This window comes from Lynx canadensis, chromosome B2 (assembly GCF_007474595.2).
Source record: "Lynx canadensis isolate LIC74 chromosome B2, mLynCan4.pri.v2, whole genome shotgun sequence".
NCBI lineage: Eukaryota > Metazoa > Chordata > Mammalia > Carnivora > Felidae > Lynx > Lynx canadensis.
Genome location: NC_044307.1, coordinates 101,750,004 through 101,768,015, shown reverse-complemented (window position 1 = coordinate 101,768,015; position 18,012 = coordinate 101,750,004). Strand labels below are relative to the sequence as shown.

Genomic DNA, 18,012 nt, shown 5'->3' with positions numbered 1-18,012 from the left:
AGGCCTAGTTCAAGTGTCGTCACCTCCATTAGGTTTTCTCCAATTTTCTCGAGATGAGCTACACCCTTTCTATCCTCTTTGTCCCACAGTAGGTACGTACTTCACACATACCTCAGTCATAGCACCTAGCACTCTATATTATTGTTTGTTTACCTCTCTCTGAGTAGTTTGCCTCACAAGTGTGAGTTACTCAACTGCAAGAACCGGGTCTTTTTCATAAAATGACACATAAGGACAAAATGACACATAAATGAACCTGGTCTTCATTTTAGTAGCAGTCACAGTTCCTTGTCGTGATAGCAGCTTAACCCAGCCTTGTTAAGTGAATGAATGAATGAACGAATGAGTTAGTAAAATAAGAAACCAGCAAATGTAAAAATCTTTAATTTTATATCATATGAGCCACTTGGGTCACTCTTCATTGCAGTAAAATGTACTGTCCTTTTATGCTAGATACTCAGGCTCAGGCCCAATGTTGAGCAACTAGCAAACAGTGTTACCTATAGTAGGTGTTTCTATTTAGACCCTTGCTTCTCAAAGTATAGGCTAGACCGTAGCACTAGCAATAATTGGGAGCTTATTGGAAATGCAGACACTCAGGCATCCTGACACTCTAGACATCCTGAATCAGAATCTGCATTTTCACAAGATCCCCAGGGCATTGGTATGCACAGTGAAGTTTAAGAAGCACTGATCTAGGGGGGCCTGAGTGGCTCAGTTGGTTAAGCATCTGACTTTTGATTTTGGCTCAGGTGATGATCTCATGGTCTTGGGATTTAGCCCTGCATCAGGCTCCATGCTGTGAGCTTGGAGCCCACTTGGAATTCTCTTTCCCTCTCTCTTTGCCACTCCCCCACTTGAGTGCCCATAGTTGCTCTCTCTCTCTCTGTCTCTCTCTCAAAATAAATGAATAAACTTAAAAAAAAAAGAAGAAGAAGCACTGATCTAGATAGAGCAGAATTTCTCAAACTTTTTGGTCTCATGAGCTCTCTGCATTCATAAGAATTATTCAATTAACTAAAGGTCTTTTGTTTATGCAGATTGTATCTGTCCATAGTTACTGCATTTGACATTTAAAACTGAAAACTTTTCTCATATTTCTTGTTAATTTATTTGAAAATTACAGTAATGAACCCATTGCAGGTTAACATAACTAATATGCTTTTATAGAATATAAACATATTTTACAAATTAAAAATACGGTTCATGTTTTGCTTAAGAGAAGGCAGCTGGATCTCATATCCGTGGTGATATCTCCATGTCATGTAGCCCCAGGAAAATTCTACCTTACAGCATGAGAAAATGAGAGTCCAAAAGATAAATAAAATCTTAATATTATTATGAGGATAGATTCGACCTCCCTGGACGTACTTTGAGAACCACAGATCTATATAGACTATAATCTTGCATAATGCATGTGACAAACCACATGAAGGCCAACCTGATCCCCTTAGGCTTCTTCCAACATTATGTTCGTTCTGCGGCCAAGTTATTGAGACAGCATTTCTCATGTGAAGAGTCACAGCTGGTGCCCAAATGCCATTCCTAACACTTATCCACTTATCTGCAATCAACTGTCTACATGCAGCTTTCTTAACAACTGGCCAAAGATTCAGAATGTTTTTTTCATTTTTAAGTGGGGTCAATTTTATGTAAAAAAATAAATTCCACCCCCCCACCCTCCACAACATATTTATTGTTGCCAGTTTTTCTTTTTGTTTTTTAAATGGTAGAGCTTTGAGGGTTAAAGGCATATTTGCAATCCCAGAGTAAAAGGCTTCAGAGCTAGAAGAAACTTTACAGGCCATCTCATCTGGATTCTAATTTTACAGATAGGGAATACAGACACCAAAAGATCAAGTGATTCGTTCAAAGTCCACCAGCTAGAACATGGAAGCAGTAGAAATCTTTGCCCTTGCTCCCAGTATCATTTCCAACAGTCTTCCAGAATGTACATTAATGCCTTTCAGGGAATTCCCTGACAAACCCGTTAAAAGAAGGCAGATGAGGAAAATCCGTGTTTGCACTCTGAGCATGTAAAGGTCAGAGAGATTTGGTGAGTTAGCCCTTGAGGATAATTGCTCCTTGTGGCTGCCATGGCAGAATTAGAGCCCTGACAAGAAGTCCAAAGCATCCATCAAGCCATAAGGGGACAGAAGGGAATCAGCTCATTTTTGCAGCTTAATAGGCATTTCAGGCAGGAAGAATGACCTAACATTTTACAACAAGCCTGTTTTCTTCTGCACAGATGGGCTTCATCTGTCCAACAAGGACTCAGACAAAGTTGACCTCAGCCTATGAACAGACATGCCAGATTGCTTGTGCCTTAGATTCCTGGTAGTCGGGCAAGGCTCATTGGTGTTCCCTGGGATGTGAGTTTGCCAATTTTGAGCTCATTTGGGTACATGTTAATTTCTTTTATGTGCTCCAGACACTAATTCATTAATTCATGCTTTCCCACTTTTTCCTTCATTTTTTCCCCACAAATATTTACTAAAGGCTGACATAGTTCTGGAAACAGAATTAAGAAGTGGAGGACAAATATGTTAACAACAGTTGTCTTCACATCTTTATTTTCCAGTTTCTCATTAATCTGTCAGGCCGTCTGAACTGGCCTCTAAATTCTGTTCTTCTAACATAATTCTAATCAGGAGCCAAAGATTGCCCATTCCTAATGGCTGATCAAATGCCCAAAGAGTGTTCAACCGTGATAACCTGTTGCCTACATTAGAACTCTGCCTTTTTGATTCAAAGTCCAAACTCTTAGTAAAATTCTATGATACTTACATAAAATATAGACATTTTATGACTCTTTTGGGAAAGGAGACTTTTGTCTAACATATTGGAGAAGTAGTATAATATGGGAATTAACAGCCTGGCCTCTGGAGCCAGATTGCCTGAGTCTGAATCTCACTTTTGCCTCCTTCTGTGTGACAATTTATTGGGCCATTTATTTCACCTCTCTGTGCCTCCCATCTCTTCGTATGTAAAATGGGGAAAAAATAGTAACTTACTTACTTTAGCATTATTGTAAGAATTAAATTCATTAATCCATATGAAATGTTTAGAGCAGGACTTAACTTCACTATTATTAGTCCATTTTGAACTTCAACACAGAACACAATGACAAAAATAAAGAGCTTAGAGTTCACCTTACTACCGCTACTCCATCCTGCCTCCCTAAGGTTCTTCCACTGAGCATTATTTGAAAAAAGCTTTGTCTGTTGAAGATCTTGTGTACAGATGTTACCAAGGGAATGGACCAAACAGGAGGGTGCCTCTTTGATGACATTCTAATTCTAACAGCATAATTTTTCACTGAAAACGCTATTCGACTTTTATACACTCTGGGGGATATAAAGCTGAAAATATCACAGTGCTAATGCCATTGCCTTGTCCAACCCAGTTCAGTCCTGTTGGAGAAATCTATGAGACTAGCATCACTGACTCTTTAGAGTACTAGACAGAAATTAATCCGTGAACTTGTCACTGCTGAGTTGACTCCAGTCTACTGAGTACGTCCTTCATTTGAGTTAGTAGCAGTACGGTACTGAGAGGCACAACGTGGGGGAAGGGCCGCTGAGGTTGGGAGCAAAGAGTAACAGTACAGTGTGGGTGGTAGAAGGAGGGGAGGATCCAGGAGGGGACATCAGAAGGAATTCCTGGAGGTTTCAAGGCCATGTACAGATCTTGAAAGATGAACAGGCATTATAAGCAGAAAAATCAGTCCATTTGGTGCTTTTCCTTCCATTCTCCTCACCACAAATGGAAAGATCATACAAATAAGCCGGCATAGTATTTCTTGTATGTCACTATCCAAGTCACCAACCCGTTAGCAGGACATTTTTTACCTACCTTCTATTCCATCTATGCTTCATTCTGACATATTTTGCCCACAAATCCTTAAATTGTTCCCATTGTCATGGGTAAACATCAGAGGGATTTTTTTTTCATTTCATATTCAATCCAAGTCAATAAACTGATGTTTCTCGCACAGAGTTTGATCCTTCTGATTATCACTTTGAACTGAAATGAGAAGCTGATGCGTTTCCCCTCTGCACACAAAGTCTAAACTCCTCAGGCTGCTAGTGCACCCACAGAAGTTCAGGGTGAAGTCATCTGCCACTGTTCACACTTTCTAGCATTGACTGGAGCCAACATGCCTCCTTTGTCCTGACCATTTATTCAATCAGCCTGACATCCTCTTTGCTTTGAGTATTGTTTGGTTCCCACATATATTGTGTATAGAATTTCTTTTGTTTTTTGTTTTTTGTTTTTTGTTTTTTTTTGTCAATTTTCCTATCTTTTGCCTCACAGCACTGCCAGCGGAACACAACAGGAGAGCACTGTGAGAAATGTCTAGATGGTTATATCGGAGATTCCATCAGGGGAGCACCCCGGTTCTGCCAGCCATGTCCCTGTCCTTTGCCCCACATGGCCAAGTAAGTTCTGAGAGAAGATGTTCCCTTCTGCTGCTTATCCCCTTAAGTATTTCTTTTTTATTTTTGCTGTATCCAAAGTTCTCAGGTTTTCCTGAGATCAACCATTTCTCTGATTCTCTGAAGCCAAGTGGGTGTCCTACAATCAGTTCACTTCTGACACTAACTACCTAGAGCAAATTAGCCCATAGATTAGGTCCCACTTCAGAAGCCAGCCACAAATAGGGTCCCTAGGCTACTTACATAGCTACTCAGCTAACTATAAATTTAGGGGTTGCCTCAACACCCCCTCAGGCTCAATAATTCTCTACAGTGACTCACAGAACTCAGGGAAGTGCTGTACTTACGACTACAATTTTATTCTAAAGGATATAACTGAAGCCAAATTGAAGAAATCCTTAGGACAAGGTGTGGAGGGGGAGATGGGAGGGAGCAGAGCTTCTGTGCATTTGCTGTCCAGGTACATCACCCTCCCAGAAAATCAATGTGTTCACCCAACCCAGGAGCTCCACAAACCTCATTTTTTAAAGAGCTTTATCAATGTTTCACTACATAGTCATGATTGATTAAATCATCAGTAATTAAAACTCAATCTTTATCCCTTCTCCCCTTCCCTGAGGTTGGGGGAAGTATGGGATTGAAAGTTCCAACCCTCTAATTAGTAGTTTTCTCCTCTGGTCAGATGCCCCCAGCCCCATCCTGAATCTACTTAGGGGCCCATCAAGTGTCACCTCGTTAGCATAAACTCAGGTAGGACTGAAAGGGGCTCATTCTGAATAACAAACAATAATCTTATCACTCAGGAAATTCCAAGAGCTTTAGGAGCTCTGTGCCAAGAACAAGACAAAAACCAAATACATATTTTTTTCTTATACCACAAGTGGAAAGAGTAATGAACCTAGGTTCATATCCCTCCTTTGGCACAAAATAGCTGTGGGATCTCAGGCAAGGTACTTTCTCCCTCTGTCTCACTTTCCATGGGATTTGGGGTCAAAGAGACTAGATTCAGATCATGGCTCCATTCATTGATTCCTTTTATCTGCTCTGATCTCATGTATTTTTTTCCTCAGTTGGTATAAGGATCTGCCTCATAGAGTTGGACAAGGATAACACATGTGGAGCATTTGAGTTGGTGTTTTACATACAGAAAGCTGTATGTTAGCTGTTGGCTTTATTGAACACATACTTTGTACTTTTTTTTAACACTAACATTTTGCTCACTCTGTGCCAGGCAATGTTCTAACTGTTTAGATATAATAGTTAGCTGATAGATGTTGTAAAGATTAAATTAAACAATGCCTATAAAATAACTCTTAAAAAGGCCTGAATGTCTCTCTCTCTCTCTCTCACACACACACACACACACACACACACACACACACACACACACACACTTTCTTATAAAGAGAAAAAAGATGACACCATTTTTTTCTTAATTTTTTTCTTAATTGAACACCAACACCAACTAACATTTCACCTAAAAGCTTGTGATTTGTTCAAATCCTCTGATGAGTCTGACAGTGAGTGAAGAAGTCAGATGTTTTACAGCCCCATTTTTCCTTAGAAACCACTAACCTACTTCAAGCCTTACTTTGTGATTTTTCATGTCCCATGGTATCACTAATGTGTGCAGAATGGATAGTATTGAGAGGGAGAGTAGAAACCTCAAACATTAAATGTTCTGTTATTTTCACCCAAGTGTGTCCTGATTTATGAGCTCCCTTTGTCTCATATTCCTTAATTGTTCATTAATATTCTGCTCCCAAACATTAGTCTTAACCATATCTGATGAGCTGTTTCAGCATCCTGCTCTCTTGCCAAGCTGTAGTTATTTCATTAAACACACCGATCTCCAACTTTGCAATAACAGATTCCCCTCATTGTTCCATGTAAACAAAGATCTATGTAGCCTCACCTGCTGAAAACAGGTTTGTAAGCTCTGAGTTGCAGTTTCCTTAGAAACTAAAAGATTAATTAGAAAGGCAATCCCAAGTGGTTCCTCTAAATTGTATTATCTGACTTTTGCACTCTTTGTCCTATTCACATGATGAGACTTTCTTATCTAAATTATGACATTAATGTCTTGAGATAAGAGACTTTTGGAACTTCATTCCAAAGGACTGATGGACTGAGAAGTTTGTCTATATCCAATCAACAAATATTTATCACACACTTATTTATTACATGCCACTCATGTACTACTAGCCGCTGGTCACAGCGGTACACAAAACAGTCAAAAAGTCCTGCCTTCATTAAAATAGGTCAAAATACAGCAGCATTTTGGGGCGCCTGGGTGGCTCAGTTGGTTGAGCGTCCAACTCTTGATTTCAGTTCTCATCATGATCTCACGGTTGTGATCTCATGGGCAGGAGATAGAGCCCCGGGTCAGGGATACTTGCTGAGCAGGGATCCTTGCTGAGCTGGGGCACTTTCTCCCTCTCTCTCTGCCCCTACCTCTCTCCTTCTCATGCCCACTCTCTCTCTCTCTCTCTCTCTCAAAATACATATTTAAAAAAAGGTACAGCAACATTTTGAAGCTCCTGAAGCAAATGACCATTTACCATTTGAGCCAGGTTATCTGCATTTCAGCTGATCAAGAAGCTATCCCAAAGGCTCTTTCAAATAAACAAAGCAGAACGTGCCAATTGGGTGATGAGCTTCCTGTCTTGGAGGAGGAAACAGTTGCTATCGAATCACCATTTCCATACATGTTCTTTGGGTGTGTGAGCAGAGCCGGGTTCAAAGAGCAATTGACTATCTTAGGGAATGTACCCAGCAGTTAGGTACACATTCACAGATATGAAAACTGAGACCTCTAAAGCACACCGTTGAAGTTGAAAAGCCTGCTGAAAATCAGCCCAAAAGCAAAATTATATCCTCCCCCACCCCCATATAAGACATTGTGTGAAGGTGTGGGGAAATTGTGGGAGACTTGCTTTCTCTGAGGTGGCAACAATTCAACTTCCCGGATCCCTTGTGGGGGAAAACTGACTACAAACAGGGAGGTGGGGATTGAGGGCTGGAGGGGGGTAATCTGTGGTCACAGGACAGGACAAATTTGCCTGGATCCTGTATGGTTCTAGCCTTTGATATGGCCTTACTAGAGATTTAGTTAACTAATCTCAGATACTAATCAAACATCTCATCAAAAATTAAATATCCACTGCCCCTTTCAGCTTTTCAAAAAAATTCATATTGCTACTTTCTATAAAAATTAAAGTGCCAGAACTTTTATTTGAGCTCAAAAAGTCACCTAATAGAATCCAAATTACACTTTGCAAGATCTTCTGATTGAGCCTCCAGACCAGGATTTGGATTTCCAGTTACAATAGCCACATCAGAAAGCAAAGAAATTATGCTCAGGGGAGGTAAGTAAGCAAATAGTGCTGAATCTATTTTTCTTTAGGGTTTCATAAAGGTTTCCAAGGACAAAGGCTCCCTTCCACTTGGAGAGGGCGCCATGGTTGTTAATGTGGGCTGAGAACGGCTCAGTGTTTTCATTTCCCTAGCCAGAAACAGACTTTACCCTAAGAAAAATATAAACAATTAATGCTGATAAAAAACAACAAAAAAGGAACTTAGTGGCTGGTGACTGCCTCTGAGTCTCCCTCCACTGAGACCAATGGTCACGCAGCTATTCCCAGGGACCATTTGCACAGAGTTCATTTATTTATTTTGGAGTTGGCCAGACATCCCCCCCCCTACCCCTGCCGTCTACCAGTAGCCACGGTAATGGCTCCAATTAAGGAAAATGTCATCTGTTTGAAACAGCAGGACATTAGCTAAAGGCAGACGACTCCAGACACCGGCAGATGCTTCAGTCCTTCAAGCCATGGGCAAACTGCTGGGGGCGGGGGCAGGGGGGGTGGGGAAGGGTGATATCTTCAAAGAAACATGCATGAGGGTTTGTCCATGCTCTGGACTCTTGACTGACAGTGTTTTTTTGAAGTAGGCTGAAAAATAAGAACAAGCAAAATGAAGGATAAAAGCCAAAGAAATGTAATTTTGTTGAAATGTTTTTAGCCAAACTGACAGAAAAAATAAATTGTGGATGTTGCCTTTCACTGACAAGTGTATATTGTTTTCTGACTGATTTTATAAATGTCTTCAAACAAAGCAAACACACCCATTTGCTTTCCTCCAAAGACCATTAGGGTAAAATTGTTGATGCATGCAGGAATGTGAGAACAGCAGGTCACACGCCATGGATAGCACAGTACCTAAGCCAAAATTAATTTAGAAGTCTTTAAAATTTTTCACACCCCCCTCAGATGGATGGATTCATGTGTCAATGTAAAATTTTCCAAACACGTGGTGAGTTATATTCTATTTCCCTTGCCTTAAGAGTTGAGCAATATTTTTATTGCTTTTCTGTCCTGTGTCCTAATTTGTATTATCTAAAAAACAAATAAACAAACAAGCAAAAAAAAAATAAGAGAAGGATTTCTATGGACACGAATCCTTTTCCTGTGGGTCCTATTTATTACTTGTGTACTGGTTTTGTGACTTTGATCAAAACAGCCGGTCCCTGCCCCCTTAATTATCAATCTTTAAGGTATACAATGAAGACATGAAGGTTCAGTGGAGATTATAGAGTATAGTTTAGAAGTGGTTCATGACCCTGAAGAACGGAAGAGATCTAGTGCAGAAAAAAGGGAACAACTTTCAAATGTATACACAGAAAATGCTGAGAATAACAAGAAATTCTCGTAAATATCATAAAATAACTTGATTATTTGATTTTTGGCTTTAGAATATGTGTTTTAGACTTGCATTATATATATATATATATATATATACACACACACATATATATATATATTCTGGAAATTCCCACTGCTTCAAGTAAAAATAATTAAGTGCTTCTATGGCAAAATAAGTAAGTGGATCTGGGAAATGGTCTCACCAATGGATGGGCATCTTGGCATTTTTCTGTCTGGACTGCTGGTCTAAATTTTCCTGAAAGGAAGATTTGACTTAAATAAAACAAATGATCACACCCATTAGAATTTGACTGGACCAAAGTAGAGATGACCTAATTAAAAGTTAAGACAATCTTTTCAGTGATGTATGGAATCGACTTCTAATATTCTCTTGTATGTCTAGTTTTGCAGAATCCTGCTATAGAAAAAATGGAGCCGTTAGGTGTATTTGTAAAGAAAACTATGCTGGACCTAACTGTGAAAGGTAGGCTAATAAAATTCACTGTTTTCTGTGTGGGTCAAAGGAAACTTTCTGGTTTTGGCACTCATCAGCTCTGCCAGAGCGTCTTAAGAGGAACCCCTGGGGGATGCCCCAGGTAGAGCTATAATAATATGCTCCCTAGGAGACCCTGGGTGGCTCAGTCAGTTAAGTGTCTGACTCTTGATTTCGGCTCAGGTCATGATCTCACAGTTTGTGGATATGAGCCTGCGTCTGGCTCTGTGCTGACAGTGTGGAGCCTCCTTGGGGTTCTTCCTTTCTCCCTCTCTCTCTGCCTCTCCCGTGCTCGTGCTCTCTCTGTCACCCTCAAAATAAATAAACTTAAAAAAAAAATGCTCCCTAAGGGTCCAGGTCAGGACCACATCTCAGGATAAATGGTCAGGTGGAGAGGAAAATTAGTATCTATATTTTGAAAAGATTCTTTAGATGGTTTTGGTAACACTCCTCTCTCTTCATCATTGAGAATCAGCAGTGTTAATAGAGAGGCTTCCTCAGTAGGAAAAAAAAAAAGTGAATCCTCTGTCAGTAAAGCAATACACTGAAAAAGCGTGAACTTATTATTTAGTCTATTCTTTACACTGTCTCCTTCCCTGAAAAGTAAACAAATTTCGTGAGAGTTCGGATTTTCTGAATCCCTGTTGGTATTGACATCTAACACTCTTTTTTTTAAGTTGCTCTTGGCTTTGCTTAAATAAGAAGGACTTTGGTGACTAAAGTTGTGAGGCGTCCCACTGCATGGTTTCCTGGCAAGACATTTCCCCTTCTCCCCACCTGGAGGCTACTCAGTTTTCTCAAGTAAAATGATTTTTGCTAAAAGAGTGTTACAGAGAGGGCTTCTTATTTTTAAGAGAAATGCCAGGGGCGTCTGGGTGGTTCAGTCTGTTGAGCGTCCAATTCTTGATTTCGGCTCAGGCCATGATCCCAGGGTCATGGGATTGAACCCTGAGTCAGGCTCTGCACTGAGCATGAAGCCTGCTTAAGATTCTCTCTCTCTCTCTCTCTCTCTCTCTCTCTCTCTCTCTCTCCCCCTTTCTCTCTGCCCCTCTCCTGCTCTCTCTCAAATAAAAAAAAAATGTTATTAATGTCAGCCTCCCCATTGTCTTTAGGCAGCAAGATGATGTGGGAGGGAAGGACAGGGTACCTCTCAAACCTCTGGTCCAACATCCGCACATGCTCACCTCCCAGCAGCGTGCTCCCACTGCCCTGAGTACAGTTCACAAACCGGCCCAGGACTCAAAATGTCAACCTTAAATGATAAACCATCTCACTTCCTAAGAAATCACCTTCTACATCTCAAAGAGTAGTTCCGGGATTCTTTTTAAAAAGCCACAGTGTCTACAGTGCAGAGAAAATCTCTATACTTGGAGGGCATTACTATTATGATTGTTAAATGTACAAATCATAGCTAATCCTCTTACTGAAGACTTTTTAAAGGTATTTTTTTCTCTTTTTTGCTACGAGGGAAGGGAAGGTCAAAGCTGATGGCACATGTGGATTTTATACCTTGGGAGGAACAAATAGACATTTGGTTAATTAATGTTTGTGACACACTCACTCCGTATTTTCTTACTTAGGGGTTCGGGAATTTGAGGCACCTGGTTTGCTCACTTTCTGGCTCAGAGAGGACTGTTAATCAGCCAGGGATGGAACTTTGTCCCCTCAGTGTCTGAGGTAAAACTCTGTTTAGTCTGACAGAGATCGAGCAGTATTACCAGCTAATGGGTGTTTGCTGGCCCCTGGGATGGCCTTAAATAGAGCCATGCTGACCAAATGCAAGCCCTCCCAGAAGTGAAGAAATCTCTGTGCCTCAGGGCTCGGTCCTGCAAAGTTGCACAGGGGTGCAGATAGAGGTTCTGTCAGTCAGGGTAAGGGGCCTGCATGGACAGGACAGCATGCCCTCCTCAGAAGTAGGATTGTAGATGTAAGTCTCCTGATGCACATTGGAGGCTCCTGGACCTGTAAGTCTTGGTTAGATCCGGTGCCTCTCCTGGATCTGGAATGGTTGGATCAAGGAGAGAGCACTAGTTGTCAAATATTGGAGATGTAGCTTTGGCCTGGCTGAGTTTGTCTCTCAGCGCGAGCCCTTTGGGATCCTCCTGAGGGAGTTATTTGAGCTCTAAGTGTCCATTTCCACATCTCCAGAATGGAGAAAATGAAAATGTCCACCTCCTAGGACTGTTGTGAGGTGATACTGTGATGTTATTGGTATGGCACATGGCACTTAAGAGACGCTCAATAAAAATTACCTGGTGACTGTAGGAGTCATGGTGGCCATTGTCCAGTTTCCCCCACCAGCATAATGTGTGCCTGGGAACAAGCTGGCTCATTCTCCTGAATCTCAGTTTCCTTAGCCAGAAATGATAGATTTGAACTAGGTAGTGCCCTTTGTTGATTGTCCACTGTGTCCTTGCTTTACATTCTTCATCTCTTAGCCTCACAACCACCCTGAGAGCAGGTGCTATTTTGTCATTCTGCAGATGAGGAAACTGAGGCTAAGGGAGGTGATGGGCCCGGTCTAAAGTCACAACACTGCTAAGTGGGGGCACCAGGACCCGCACAGTTTGGCTTACAAATCTGGATTCTTTCTCTATGCCAATACTGTTTTTCCCAATTGTCTTTGTAAGGTCTTCCACTTTATTTTTTTAGTTTATTTATTTATTTATTTTCAGAGAGACACTGAAAGCACATGTGAGAGGGGTAGGGGCAGAGAGAGAGAGAATCCCAAGCAGGCTGCAGAGCCCAACACAGAGCTCAATCGATCTCACAAATCATGAGATCATGACCAGAGCTGAAATAAAGAGTCAAACGCTTAACCAACTGAGCCACACAGGTGCCCCAAAGGTCTCCTACATTAAACTTTGACAATTAATGAATTAGATGAGTCTCTCATATTCAGGAGAAGCACAGTTAACCTGCTTCCCTTTGACAGGAGGCTGCAGCAACAAATGTGCTGGAAATAAGTGCCCCCTCAAAGGCCTTTCATCTGCATTGGGGGACAATCACTCTGAGCAACTTTCTCTGTTTTGTCTCCTCTCTCCTGTCCCCCTTTCCTTATACCCTGTTGTTTTAAGGAGAGTGGATGCAGGCCTTTTACACCAAAATTGACTTTTTACACCAAAAATCCAGGGGACTCTTCCTCAAAATGGAAGCAACCACACAGCAGATTGGTGGATGGGACAGGGACGTGATAACAAGCAAGACATGGTCTCTTGTCCTCAGTGAAAATCAAGGCTAGAGCAGGAGACAAACCCAAACACCATTCATCACAAGGCAGAAGAAAGGAAATACCAAATAGAAGGACAAGCAAAGGCTCCTCAAGAGTGCAGTGGAAGGAGTGATCTCATTCCCACAGAGAGGGCTGGGTCATTAGGAAGGGAGAAGTCTTCACTGCTTTGGTTTTGTGTTTGACCCTGGGACTGAGGGGGGTGTTTTGTTTTGAGTTTAACAGTGAAGTTGTTAAATTGTCCCAGTTTAGCTTCATCTAATCTATATTTTCAATGTATTTATGAACTTGGACCTAACCACGAGGCATTTTCAGAATATGCTGCTGACTTGTATGGATGTCTATCTATTGCAAACACTAGGTGTTTCCGTACTTAGAGATCATTTAATCAAGGGATGGTTCTCAAATGTGACTGTATATAAGATCCCCTAGAAACCTTGGATTCCATCCCCAAATCCCATCCATGCCCCACAGAAAAAGAACCTGTATGGGTGAGGCCTGGATACCTATTTTTTGACTCTACTGGGTTCTCATGCCAATCCTCTCACTGCCTGCAAACTACTGCCCCACCTCTTATATCACACCTGCATGATATAAAACACTGTTTCTCAAACTATAGCTCAAGAACCCCTGGTGTCCTCAGAAATATTTGTGGGACTCATGTCCCACATTCATGAGGACTCAGTGAATATTTTCTTAATTCGGTGTTTAATTTCCATGATAATCTCGAGGAAAAAGTTACTCGAAACATGTTCTGGACTTTCTGTAGAACCACTTTGTAATAAAGGGAAATCTGCCTCAGAGCTGAGGAGAAAATAACAGCCGGGGGTGTGTCAATGACACATGACAGACAATTGGAGGCCAAATGGCATGACATCAAAACAAACTGAGCCGTCACATAACACATGGCAGGGCATAGATGTTGAGCTCACACAATCCTCTGTCACGCCATGTTGCAAGTAGCCATTCAGCTGCAACAAGACAACACCATCCATCGTCTTGGTTAATTGGTTTCATAGTTTGTGTTTTATCGTAAAATTTATTTTGGTTTTTTTTTTTTTTTTTTTTTTGGTTTTTAAGATGTATAAGAGCCATAGTTATAAAGAGTTTCTCTACCTTGTATTATGTTTGAACTATTTAAAGATTGAAACGTAACTTAAATGAACACTAGCAGAGGTATTCTGGGAAAATCTTTTGCCTTCCACAGGGACCCACACTGCATTTAAGTTTGAGAAACATTGGTCCAAAGCATAAAACACGAACCTCTTACTGTACCATGTAACACAGCTCTAATACACTTGTTTTTACAATGAGGTCCATGTTTTAAGCCTGCCCTGGCCCCGGGCTGGCTCTTTCCCAACGTCTTCCTCCCACCTCACACTTTAACTTCCACCTGTGGGAGCCGCTGCTCCCCAAATCCGCCAGACCAACTGTAGAGCTCACCACATTGTGCTGCATTTAGATGACGACTGTGACGATAAAAATAATACTTTTATTGAATGCTTACTGTGTGCCAGAAAGTGTTGTAAGCACTTTGCATACAATGACACACTTAAACCTAAAAAAAATCCTAGAAGATACCGTTTTCATCCTTATTTATAGAGGAGGAAAGTAAGACACAGAGAAGATAAGCCACATGCTCAAAATCACACATTTGGGTTTTCTTTTTCAGTCTCTACTATTAAACTATGAGCTTCTCAGCAGAAGTGGCATCTCATTCATTTCTCTACGACTCTTCCCCCATCACAGTATCTGGAACATTGTAGGCACTCAGTTATATTTGTTTAAGTAATATCTTTTTTTTTAAATGAAAAAACAATAATGGTACTTTTAATGTTCCTTTAAAAAGGCACCTGTAGTGATGAGAGTGAGTCATTTCATGGTCTGTTTGATCTCCTACTCTTCCTCGTGCCAGGAAAATGGAAGAGGGTAACACAAAATTGAGTGAGTTAAGACACTGCCCTCTGGCTGAAGAGAGGTTGCAAATGGAAGTTACCATGTGATGCAAATGAGTATAAAATGTACAAGCCTCATAGCCAGCAATTTTGCAATTCTCATTTTCATCCCAGTGTGACTTTCCCTCCGCTCTATGTAGTACATTTGAAAAGATGAGAAGCCTGAGACATAGAGCCTTGAGACCTAGTCCAAGGTCACACAATTGGTTAGTGGTAAACCCAAAACAAAACCCAAGAGCCTTGATGTTCAATCCCAAGTTTTCAGGTATGGGCCACAATCCCAAGTTTTCAGGTAGGGGCCACCTGGGTGGCTCAGGTGATTAAGCGTCTGACTCTGGATTTTGGCTCAGGTTATGTGTGGTTCTCGAGATCAAACCCCAAGTCAGGTTTTGTGCTAAAACCTGCTCGGGATTCCCTTTCTCCCTCTCTCTCTCTGCCCCTCCCCTGCTCATGCACTTTCTGTCTCTAAAAATCAATTAATAAACTTAAAAAAATGTAGATGATCTCAATACCTCAGTATTCCGCATTGTCCCCCATGGCAGCTTTAATTGTATTCCTTCATCCATTCAATTTTGCAGTGGAGTGAGAGACATACTAAGATAGTATGAGGACTTATCATGTGGATCTTATTGCTTAAGGATCAGGAGAGAAGAATGGACCGAATTCAAGCAAATCCAAGGGGACCCTAAAGCCCTAACAGGAGAGGCTGAATATAGTATCAACAGATATAATAATGATGACAGTGATGATGCTGATAATGGCCTTGATGATAAAAAGGAAGAATAAGGGTGCCCGGATAGCTCATTCAATTAAGTGCCTGACTCTCGATCTCTGCTAAAGTCATGATCTCACTGTTCATGAGATTGAGTCTGGCACAGAGCCTGTCAGCATAGAGCCTGCTTGGGATTCTCTCTCTCCCTCTCTCCCCCTGCCCCCCAAAATAAATCAACTTATTTTTAAGTTGATTTATTTTGGAGAGAGAGAGAGACAGACAGACAAAGCATGACTAGGGGAGGGGCGGAGAGACAAGGAGACACAGAATCTGAAGCAGGCTCCAAGCTCTGAGCTGTCAGCACAGAGCCTGACACAGGGCTCAAACTCACGAACCTCGAGGTCATGACCTGAGCCAAAGTCGGACACTTAACCGATTGAGCCACCCAGGCGCCCCAATAAATAAACTTTAAAAAAAAAAAGAGAAGAAGAATAAAGAAGAGGAGAAAGAAAAGAAAGCCAACATTTATTGAGTTTGGGATTCCAGGGTTTAGTCTTATTCTTTCTGCAGGCACTATGTTTTTTCAAACTCACCCTCTGTTATCTACATAGAATTCTTCTATGACTCCCTCCTCTCTACCTTGCTCCACTTCTGGATTCTTATCCTGTGACCTTGAGTGGGTTACTTACATTTTCCTAGCCTTGTTTATCAGTGTTTCATAGAGAAGTAGAAAGCATTTATATGGCATCTACTATGTAACAGGCTCTTTTTTTTTTCAGCATTTAATTTAATACCAATGACAGCTATAGAATGGCATCCCTCCCAGAAAGACTACTGTGCCACCTGGGAGTTTGGCACCCTTGGTAAAGGTATTCAGTGACAGTTGTATGGCCCTAGTAAGAGAAGCAAAGGAGAAAGAGGAGAGGAGAGAAAAAGAGCTCCAAAAATTCCCAACACAATAGCTCTTGGTCAAAGTCTTTTCTTTTTTTTTTCTCCTAAAACATATTTCTTTGTTTTCTATTTTGCCTAAATACTGTGATCACTAACTGAAATGACAATGTTCATATGCCACCGTTCTCTCATTTCCACTGTAAATGTATCAACCCATTTTCCATGAGTGAATCAAGTCATTAATAAAGCTAGAAATGAGATTATGGGAGAAAAAAAAAAAAAAATAGAACCAGACTACGGGGTACAAGTCTCCAGTGCTGACTCTAATTCCAACTGCTGGTCCTTTTGAACCTTTGTTATTTGTTATTTGAGGGCAGGAATTGGATGCATTGATAGCATTTGATTATTCAATTATTGTAATTGCTAATCAATTAGCTAATTCATTTAATATCAGACTTGTGGGGGGAAAGGGTATTACGCTTGGAGTCCCATCATAGGGTTGAGCCCTGCAGTAATGAACACATTATTTAGCTTCTCCACACTCTAGTTTCCTTGTCTATGAAAGTAAGGGGTTGTAGAGTGCTATAGGAAGAAACCTTTGCATGTCTATTCTATAAAATCTGTAGGGTTAAAGTTTGGACTATGACTTCAGAATTGCATCTGAACCTACCACCAAAAGATGTTCTTGAAACTCAAAGTAGGTTTCCACTGTGATTGAGCTTCTGACTTACAGAATAGAGAATTTGGTTTTTCTCTCGTGGAAGACCAAGAGACAACCTATGGAGATCAAGTACAATGGAATTCAACAGAGAAAAGAAAGTCAGTGTCATCTGACTTCTGTGAGCTTGGGCAAGGTCCCACGCCCAGAGCTCACGATTCCCTACAGTACATTGAGGTGCCAGGTCTGAGTCCCATTTCAATGGGACCAAGAGTCTAATACTCTCTGGTGAACTGCAGCAAAGGATAGAAATTCAATCCAACCATGTGTTCCAAAGAGGAATGATTTGTGCTGGCTTGGGAACCAGAGAACCTGTAAATCAAAGGTGCAAAGGCATGAGTATGAATAACAAAACTCACTGAACATTTCCTCTTAGGGGGGTGTCTCTCTGTGGGTTGTGTGGCACTTGCATTCATTCTTATCTTTTTCGTAGACCTTGATTTCTAGAGTTTATGATTTTATGCATAATTATGCTCGATTTGTTTCCTGTTCTTTCAGGGCACGGGCTGTGTGTTTTTCCTCTTCCTGTCTCTCCACGCCTTACATAAAATAGACATGAATTGTCCCTCTGTTGGGTGAATTCATTCATCCACTTATAGCAGCAGCAGTGTGGTCCAGGGTGGAGTGAAGGAAAGAACATCAGGGTCAGAAGGTCTGGGTCTTGTGCTGTGAATTCCTTGCTATATGAGCCTGGAAAACCTAAGTAGCCTCTCAGCCTCAGAATGCCAGGCCTGTGTGGCCTACCTCCCGGGTGTGTGCGGTAACTAAACTCACCTCAGTGAAACCATGAGGTACGGTGCAAGTAAAGGGCATAAAGATTGAATGTACGCCATCATTACAACTACACCAAAAAACTGAGACATAAAGCTTGG

At 41.2% G+C, this 18,012-nt stretch overlaps 1 protein-coding gene across 2 annotated transcripts in view; it reads left to right on the top strand.

Moving 5' to 3' along the window:
• Nucleotides 1-18,012, top strand: part of LAMA4 (laminin subunit alpha 4) — a 142,895-nt gene that overhangs the window by 40,988 nt on the left and 83,895 nt on the right. For both annotated transcript variants that reach the window (XM_030316187.1, XM_030316188.1), the window contains exons 3-4: nt 4,318-4,442; nt 9,546-9,626. In XM_030316187.1, coding sequence (XP_030172047.1) covers nt 4,318-4,442; nt 9,546-9,626 — 206 coding nt within the window. The remainder of the gene's footprint in view (nt 1-4,317; nt 4,443-9,545; nt 9,627-18,012) is intronic.